Genomic DNA, 9,528 nt, shown 5'->3' with positions numbered 1-9,528 from the left:
TATGCCTATACTGCCATATGACAGTTGCTTCACGTCATTTAGTCCACCTTTCACCCACATTCTCTCACTCATTCTTTCACAGAAGCATCCAAAGCAAATATGTACAACCTGATATACAACAATATCCAGATTTGGCTTAATTTATCTTCACCTTTTAGCTTTTGCACTGGGTGTACTGCACCAAGGAACCACTTCAACTGAATCAAATAGTACATTCAGCCTCTACTGAATCTTGAACCCCTCACATCCCAGGTAACAATATATCTACATTTTACTGAACAGTCAAAAATGGGAGAAATTACCTGCAGGTTCTGTTTCTTTTTCTTTGGTTCAGTTTCTGATTCCATCTCTCCCTTTTGGGCCACACATGGCTTTAGCTGTTTTCTTTTTTCTGCTTTCTTTTTCTTTTTTTCCACATTTGTTTTCAACATTCTAAACCAGAACTATTCTGTAACAGAAACCACCAAACTGGAATTAGAACCTTTTTTTATATTAAACATCAATCTTATATACAGAGCTATATCATAATTGCACTGTTGTGAGAACAATTTGTGGTTACTTAACTATAAAACACACATCTGCACTGAACTTTTATCCATTTTGGAGAACTTCCATTCTGTTTCCTTTAGGGATACAGCATAGTTAGGCTACTGCAGAACTAGAATGTCATTTTCCTGTAGAAAACTCAACACATACTCAGGCCCCACTCTGTGAAACACTTCACTTGATGACAAAATGAGCCGGCTGCAGTGTGCAGTCGCAGCCCAGAAAGCCAACTGCATCCTGGGCTGCATCAAAAGGAACATGACCAGCAGGTTGAAGGAGGTGATCCTGCCCCTCTACTCTGCTCTTGTGAGACCTCACTTGGAGTATTGTGTGCAGTTCTGGTGTCTTCAACATAAAAAGGACATGGAACTGTTGGAACAAATCCAGAGGAGGCCACAAGGATGATCAGGGACTGGAGCACCTCCTGTATTAAGACAGGCTGAGAAAGTTGGGACTGTTAAGCATGGAGAAGAGAAGGCTGCATGGAGACCTCATAGTAGCCTTCCATTATCTGAAAGGGGCCTATAGGGATGCTGGTGAGGGACTATCATTAGAGACTGTAGTGACAGGACAAGGGGTAACAGGTTCAGACTTAAACAGGGGGAATTGGATATAAGGAAGAAATTCTTTACTGTGAGGGTGGTGAGGCACTGGAATGGGTTGCCCAGGGAGGTTGTGAATGCTCCATCCCTGGCAGTGTTCAAGGCCAGGTTGGATGAAGCCTTGCGTGGCATGGTTTAGTGTGAGGTGTCCGTGCCCATGGCAGCGGGGTTGGAACTGGGTAATCCTAAGGTCCTTTCCAACCCTAACTATTCTATGATTCTATGACCCTCTTGGCAGTAATCCCCTGTAATGGATACTATCCTTCCTGCAGGTTACAGCACATCACTGAACTGCTTGATCAGTTGTCCACCTCAGGTAACACCAGTCAGACCTCTCCTCAAAATTAATACATGTGACTGTTAGTCACCTCATTAATACACGTGTGCATACACACATACCCACAAACAAAAAGTAAGCCTACCTGATTAGTGAACAATTTTAAACCATAAATTCTCTGAAACTTTAAGTTTTCCTGGCTTTATGTCGATTAATGGGCAAAAACATGCTTAAATAATTATGTCTTACGAGTTTTGTATTTCACTTTACAACGACTTTTGGACAAAGGCGAACAGGAGCTGTAGAGAACCTGGTTGTAAAATCAGGTCTAGTTGTAACAGCATATTATTACTCTGAGAGAAAAAATATGATTTCATAGCCTTCCAACAGCTGCCCCAACACAGTCGCTTTCTGTGGAACAGCATAAACACAACAACTGTCTCCATCACAAGTATTTAGCTTGAAGCACACTCTAAAAGGTAAACCAGCCCAAAACCCAGGCACCCATACAGCCTAACCCTTACAGCAGGAGATGGTAAGAGCCTGTACCACCTGACAAAGCACGACCCCCGGCACCTCCACCACAGGGACACTTCAGGCACGCCATGCAGCAGGGCCCGGCGGGAGCAGGCCCCGGGCGGCGCTGGGGAGGCTCTGACCCGGTACCTTCCCACCCCAGGACCCCGGGGCTGCATTTCCTTTACTGAGAAGCAACCCCCCCATGCGGGACAGGGACAACCCCAGCCTCACTGCGGCCCCGCGGACTGCGGGACACCGGCCACGTTCCCTCACCGCTCCCCTCACGCACCTCACGATCCCGCCTCCTTCGCGCATTTAACTGAGCCCCACGCTTGGCGCCGCGGCCCGCCCCCTCTTTCTCACTGGCTACAAGGAGAGAACGGAGGCGTCTGATTGGCTCTCGCCATGCCAATCTAAGGGCTGACCAATAGGAAGCCTCTCTCAGTCTTGAAACGCCCACCTGGAACACGCGTTGCGAGGAGGGCTCGTCCGGCTTCGGGGGTGGGAGGGGTGTGTGTGACGTCATCTTTCCGCGACGAGATCTGCCACAGAAGAGGTCTCCACCTCCTCCCCCGTGAAGGGGTGGGACCGCACCGCCGGTACCGGGTACCCGGTACCCGCCCAGGGCCTGACCGGAACCCGCCCGCACCCGGACAGGGATCCAGGCAGGGCCCGGCAGGGAGCCGCAGGTCTGGCAGCACCCACCCCTGCACGGTCTGTGCAGGACACCCGGTCCCCACACGGAAGCCGGAGCGCTGCCAACCACAGGAGGCTCATTTGTCACCGCGTGGGCGCCGTGCCAGCGGCTAAGGCAGCGGGATGCTGCTTTCTGGGCAATGGTGATGCCTTCCAGCCAGCACATCCTAAAGGCTGTGTGTCTGAGGCAGCGTTATCTGCTGTTCCCATCGGGTCTGAGGGAACGTGATGGGAAGAGGCCAACGCTGCGGTTTGAGATGGCAAGAAAACAGCTCCTAGGGCTGGGCTTCTAGGGAACAAATTGGTTTCCATGTTTTCATTTTCTATTAATACTGTGTGCACAAACACTCTCATTCCCCCTCGGTAATTTGAGGAAAAAAAACATTTACCACAAGTGCACACATAGATGGAGCTTCTTTTTTGGTGACAACCTGAAAAAGGGCTTTTGTTTTCGTTAAGTGTGATCCCAGTAGCTGCTGTGGTAGCAGATACTGGGGGTAGCTCCCTGTACACGCACCGATGGGTAAGAGGTAAACCTGCTTCCTACTCCTGTCTAAGGCAGCATCATACTTTCTGCCATTCCTCTCCTTCCACCTCCTCCCCTCATCATGGGGTGCCAATACTGCTGTCCCAGACAAAGCCTCTAGGACTAGAAACCCCTTCTGAAACCACCAGTGGGGTGCACAGCATTGTTTGGGAATACACAGCCAGTTAAAGTCCCAATACTGTAACAAGATGCTAGGGATGTGTTATGACATTAGAGCACAGAGGATAATGAGCAGGTGGTGATATCTAAACTTAGAGGTTTAATTTAAGCTTTTGTTCCAATGTGAATAGGGAAGGTATGTTTTCTGTGTTTAGACTTCCTAAAATAATGATTGGGTTTTTTAATTACATATCCTATTGTGACATCCTGTGGTTAAACACAGTATTACAGATACTGTCACGTCACAAATTTGATCACGGTTAAGAATAGACTGCATGGAATTAGCAGCAGTAACTCACACCTACACTACGTATGTAGTTTGGCAAACTACAGTCTTCCATATAGCTTCAGCCTTCTTCAAAACTTCTACTGCACCAGATAATAATGTTTGGCCCGATGTGAGAAGATAGCACAGGTACTTGGTTCTGTGTTGGCCAGAAATTACATTGAATCTGTCCCTTCAGATGAAAGGCCTACAACTCACTAGAGTGGTTGTTTACACATTACCCCTGCCAAAGGCCATAAATCCACATTTCCCTTTTAGGCAGAATTTGTACTCTAAGGATTAAGCCTCTTCAGAGGCACACAGCAGTCTTTGCACAGCTGCAATGCAACCTCAAGGCTGTATAAAGCACAGGCATTATAGCACTTACACTCACAGCCCCTACAATATTTATCAAATATCATTTTTTCCCAGGTCAAGGAACACAGCATTTTCTGCTACACAAACTGCTCATCTTCCCACCACAGCAGAACAGCAGTGGGCACTCATAGCTGCAAGTGATTCAAGGGACTGCAATTACCCTCCAGTTAGTCCTAAACCAACATTCCACCCCACCAGCCCCAGTGTGCAGAGGAACAGCTCCAATGACACATGAAATTGAGGTCTTGACCTCCTGACACCATCAGTAAGCCTTGGCATTTTTCCCTCACAATTAGCTGGATGAGAGGTCTACTTAGATCGCAGCTGGGGAATTAGCATTGTTCATTAACAGCACATTTCCATTTCATCAACCTACAATATTTCAAGCCTCAAGCTAAGCAGCTGGATATTCATGCAGTTTTAAAGAGCCAAGACAGCTGATCAGGATAATAGATGGAGCATATCTGTTGTGTCTTCATTTGTTTAAGCTTTTCAGGAAGGCAGAAAGAACAGCCTCCCTAGACAACGCTATTTTGGCCTCATTCTCATTACATGAGGCAAACAGTTAATGCTGCTTTATCTGGCTTCCTTTTTCCCCTTCCAAACTGTAAAAACCCCCATGCAATCCCAGGCTTCTAAGGGGCAATAAATTATGAAGAATTGCACTGCACATGCCTCTGCGAGCACTAGCCTTCAGTGAATTGCTTAGGGAGGGCCTCGGAAAGCTAGGTACAGCTTTTATAAATCAAGTACTTCCACTGACAATCAGAAACCAATAGGCAGTTCATATAAAAAAATTGCTTCATGTCAATGTATGTAATTTGTCAAGCAGAATGCTGCATTGTGTGCCATGTCACTTCCAAAAGGACTGAGATGTATGACAGCAGCTTGTATTTCAGACTTCCATCTTGGGAGACTCATGGTTAGCATGGGAGACTTAGCATTTCCTAAGCTAAGTTGTCTGTCTTTCTCACTAATTTCAGTCACCTCCTACCATCACTGCCCAGTTTCCTCCACTGAGTATTTTCCAGAATATTAAGATTTATTCCAAATACAAGAACAAAGTTAGCTTACAAAGGGCAACAGTTTATTGAATGCACAAAACATTACCATACAAAAATAAGTTAATTGCATAGAAAAATTTAGAGACCTATAGACAAGATTAAGTAGACGGAGGTTTGATCCAGATGTGAAAAGCCTCTCCTATCTGCATCTGGAAGACATAAGAATACACTGTAAGAGTTACATGACTAAAACTTCCAGTGACAAGCAGATCCAGCCCAGCAGGGAAGGACTTGGGCCATTCACTACAATTCCAGTGCTTGCCATGCTCTCCTCAACACTGTGCTGACACACCATTTTTCCAAACCTTGACCAAGCCTCACACATAGGAGGTGGAAGACAAGTCTGCCATTAAAACAATTTGATGTCCTAATGCTTCTGTCTGTATAGCAACTTTAAGCAGTACAGGATGGACAAGTAAAGATGTAGTTGTGCTGTCAGAACACCTCTACTACATTCCCAATACCAAGCAAAGGTGATCAACTCCAGAACAGCTAGAGGCAGGACAGCAGCACTCCTACATCATGTTGACACAAGACTATTTTTAAATGTTTGTCTTTTTCCCTTCTACAGCTTGTACCTGTTGTGCTGCAGACTCCCGTCAGATGGCACTCCAATTGCTCCTATTGATTTGAAGGCAGCTTGAGAAGCTCTCATCAGAGCAGCATATCTACAAAGGAATACAACCTGGTTCAGCACCTCTTATGTACACAAAAGTGAAGTTTCACTTCAGTTTAATTTTCTCCATCTGTCACACAAGTCTTAAAGTCCTATTGCACAGAACAAAGGTACATCTGCCTGAAAGATATTTTTTATTGTTCTTGGTTGCTTCAAGGTGCTGGGAAGAACTTCAGGATTTAGTATTTAGATTCAGACCCCAAAGGGTACTTGAGTTAGCCACCACCTCTTCTCAATCACAGAATCCCAAGGGTTGGAAGGAACCTCAAAAGATCATCTAGTCCAACCCCCCTGCAGGAGCAGGGTAACCTAGAGTACATCACACAGGAACTTGTCCAGGCAGGCCTTGAACATCTGCAACGTAGGAGACTCCACAACCCCCATGGGCAACCTGTTCCAATATTCTGTCACTCTTACAGTAAAGAAGTTCTTCCTGATGTTAACATGGAACCTCCTATGCTCCAGTTTACACCCATTGCCTCTTGTCCTACCACTGGATATCACTGAAAAAAGCCTAGCTCCATCATCCTGACACCCACCCTTTACATGTTTGTAAACACTGATGAGGTCACCCCTCAGTCTCCTCTTCTCCAAGCTAAAGAGATCCAGCTCCCTCAGCCTCTCTTCATAAGGGAGGTGTTCCACTCCCTTAGTCATCTTTGTGGCTCTGCGCTGGACTCTTTCAAGCAATTCCCTGTCTTTCTTGAACTGAGGGGCCCAGAACTGGATGCAATATTCCAGATGCGCAGAGTAGAGGCAGAGTAGAGGGGGAGGAGAACCTCTCTTGACCTACTAACCACATCCTTTCTAATGCACCCTAGGATGCCATTTGCCTTCTTGGCCACAAGGGCACATTGCTGGCTCATGGTCACCCTCCTATCCACCAGGACCCCCAGGTCCCTTTTCCCTTCACTCCTTTCCAGCAGGTCAACCCCAACCTGTACTGGTACATGGGGTTGTTCTTCCCCAGATGCAAGACTCTACACTTGCCCTTGTTGAATTTCATCAAGTTTCTCCCTACCCAACTCTCCAGCCTGTGCTGGTCTCGCTGAATGGCAACACAGCCTTCTGGTGTGTCAGCCACTCCTCCCAGTTTAGTGTCATCAGCAAACTTGCTGAGGCTACACTCGGTTCCCTCATCCAGGTCACTGAGGAAAATATTAAACAGCACTGGTCCCAGTACCGATCCCTGAGGGACTCCACTAGTCACAGACCTCCAGCTAGATTCTGCCCCATTGACCACAACTCTCTGCCTTCTTCCTTTCAACCAGTTCTTGATCCACCTCACTACCTGATCATCAAGCCCACACTTCCTTAGCTTATCTATGAGGATGCTTGGCAGAGACTGACACAGACAAGCTTGGAAGAATTTTAAGAAAGCATTTGACAAGCTTTTATCGTAGCTCACAGACTTGCAGAAACTAAGCTTGAGATACAAGGAGGAAATAGTAGATACTTTATTGATCTGACCACTACTTTATGGAATTCCCTATTGTCTGAGCTCCCCACAGCCCCTGATACATAGCTCTGAAATTCTGTAATGAGTTCAAAGTACCATAAATACAGCTTACCCTGCCTTGGAGATGGGGTGGCTGCTCCCTTTGCAGTCATGATCCAGAGGATGGCGATGTTTTATGCAAAAGTTGCCACCACACTGCTCACAAACAACCTTCATCATCTCTTTTCTTTTGCAGCCTGGCTTTAAGCACTTGTTTGTGAAGATCTAAATAGAAAACACAAAGCTGGCCTTAGAATTAAGATGAAACAGAGGAAGCTTCTACACACTCTGCTGTCAGAAGACCTAACTTCACAAGCATTAGGCAGGCAGTCTAGACTTTACCAGCAGTTTCCTTACCTTCTGCTTTTGCTGTGCTGGGTTGTATTTGCAGTCCTTATCCATGTGAGCCCCAACCACAATATCTGGTATTTCCCCCTTCTGTACAGGGATGGGTGCATTACAGAGTGGACACACTGGAACCTGCACATTCTAAGCACATACAACACAGATCAGAATTACGGAATCATTCAGGCTGGAAAAAAAACTTTAATATAATCACATCCACTGTTAGAAGTGCAACTTTATTTTTCTATCCTTTCCCTCCATTACCAATGGGTGATAGTAGCCTACTCACAAGCATTTTACGTTCTACTCATTTATTAATGCTTTTAAAGGAAGCCTTCTCAAAGGTAACTACAAATCATTATCCAAGAAATAGACAGGCACACTTTGCTATATCAATTTATAGCAACATACTGGGTAAGTTGACTTTAAGTATACTTCTAGGCTTTCTGGAATTGCAGCCTTTTAACACTTCAAAGCCCAAGTAGAGGCCAGAAATCTAAGTCAAAGTCTGGCCCCACTTACCCTAGTTTTTTCTTCTGAAGTTCCATGTTTACTGTCCTCCAACTTAAAGAACTGGGGCTACAGGAAGCTTTAAGCCCCAATACATTACTTAAAATATAAAGCACTTCTCTCTGGGACAATGTGATATAAGCAAAACACACAGAGGTACTAACCTCTGAAATTTTGTGTTTCTGTATATTCAAACTTCAGCTGTATCATTAATTCTTGTGGTTCCCCCATCTACGTTTACTGTAACCACATGTCAAGTTTCAGAGCAGCCTGTATACATGACTTGACAATTCAGCAGTGTGAATTGCTGACTCATGTCTACGAACTTACTTTCTTGTAGGCAGAGCTACACTTGTGGTCATCATAACGGATGTGGTCTTTACAGAAGACCTCCCCACATGCATCACATTTCAGAGGAAGGAAGTCTGAGAAAAGTAAGAAAATAAAACATTCTCATGAAGCAGAGTTAGCAGCTGTAAAAGCACTCACAGAAGGCTACAGAAACTCAAAAGCAAATCAGTTTGTCTAGTCACAACTACAGTTACCACTACAGAAAGTGCCACCACAAATATGAGAACTAAAGAAGAAGAACTGAGGCAATTTCCCTCTTTCTATCCACAGCATGCAACCCACACAAGCCATAAATACACTGAGAGCACCCTGGACACAGAAACTTTAGCAATACACCAACCAGGACCTCGGAATTGAGGTATAAAGCAGAAGCTCAGACTCCAGAGGAATTTTACTGTTTAGAAAGCATCCCTTAACAAGACAGGAGAACAAATCACTGAGGCTCAGCTGTTACTCCTTCCCCCCCACACACTTTGAAGGGATCACTAAACCAGCACTGATATCTGCGAGCAACCAGAGCGCCTCACAGGCTTGGGGTGTGAAATCTGGACACCTCTACCCCTCAGTACACAAGCTACCATCCTTTAAGCACCATCCTACGACTGCTGCCCAGAGGACCCCCACTCACAGCTCCCTTCGGGCAGCGCAGGGAGCCCGCAACCGCTCCCCGAGGCCGCTCCTTACCCAGCTGTTTGCAGGTGCGCTCCGAGCAGTGCTCACCCAGCCCCGGGAACTCCATAACAGCAGCACCCTCGGGTTCCGAGCCGGACACAGAGCACGGGGAACGCCGTCGCCTTTATATACCTGCCACTGACTCAGCCCGGCTGCGTACCCACGTGCTGAGTCATGCTCCCTCCAGCCCCGGCCACCACGGATGACATCAGACGGGCAGAGCCAATGGCGTCCCTCGCCCTCCGTCGCCGTCTGTGGCGCATTCTAGGCGGCGGCCAATCGGCGGGCGGGGAGGGATGCTGAGTCATGTGCCGGGGCCGTGACCGTGACGGGGCAGATCCGGGACCGGAGTACAGGGAGGGGATGGGGGTAATGGGTGACAGCGGTAATGGGTGACAGCGGGTGGTGACGGGGACCCGGACC

General features: G+C 46.7%; 1 protein-coding gene and 1 long non-coding RNA gene across 4 annotated transcripts; both read right to left on the bottom strand.

Annotated features, from left to right (window-relative positions):
• Positions 1-412: 412 nt before the first annotated feature.
• On the bottom strand, positions 413-2,281 carry LOC115945873 (uncharacterized). Its single transcript, XR_004080069.2, has 2 exons — positions 2,234-2,281; positions 413-448 (listed from the first exon to the last, which is right to left on the bottom strand). It is a non-coding gene; the product is annotated as an uncharacterized lncRNA (long non-coding RNA).
• A 2,773-nt stretch (positions 2,282-5,054) lies between these two features.
• ZFAND2A (zinc finger AN1-type containing 2A) lies at positions 5,055-9,267 on the bottom strand. Of its 3 annotated transcripts, XM_034065561.1 has the most exons (6): positions 9,118-9,265; positions 8,413-8,507; positions 7,585-7,716; positions 7,301-7,452; positions 5,632-5,721; positions 5,055-5,202 (listed from the first exon to the last, which is right to left on the bottom strand). In XM_034065561.1, the coding sequence occupies exons 1-6, from the start codon at positions 9,170-9,172 to the stop codon at positions 5,193-5,195; spliced, it is 534 nt and encodes a 177-aa protein (XP_033921452.1). In that variant the 5' UTR covers positions 9,173-9,265; the 3' UTR covers positions 5,055-5,192. The 3 variants fall into 3 exon arrangements, with proteins under 3 accessions (XP_033921452.1, XP_033921451.1, XP_033921453.1); XM_034065560.1 differs by lacking the exon at positions 5,055-5,202 and having other exon boundaries at positions 5,619-5,721; positions 9,118-9,267; XM_034065562.1 differs by lacking the exons at positions 5,055-5,202; positions 5,632-5,721 and having other exon boundaries at positions 7,297-7,452; positions 9,118-9,267.
• Between the last annotated feature and the right edge of the window lie 261 nt (positions 9,268-9,528).

The sequence above is a fragment of the Melopsittacus undulatus genome, chromosome 8, assembly GCF_012275295.1.
Source record: "Melopsittacus undulatus isolate bMelUnd1 chromosome 8, bMelUnd1.mat.Z, whole genome shotgun sequence".
Taxonomy (NCBI): domain Eukaryota; kingdom Metazoa; phylum Chordata; class Aves; order Psittaciformes; family Psittaculidae; genus Melopsittacus; species Melopsittacus undulatus.
Note: the sequence above shows the minus strand (reverse complement) of the source record. Positions and strands in the feature narration are given on the sequence as shown.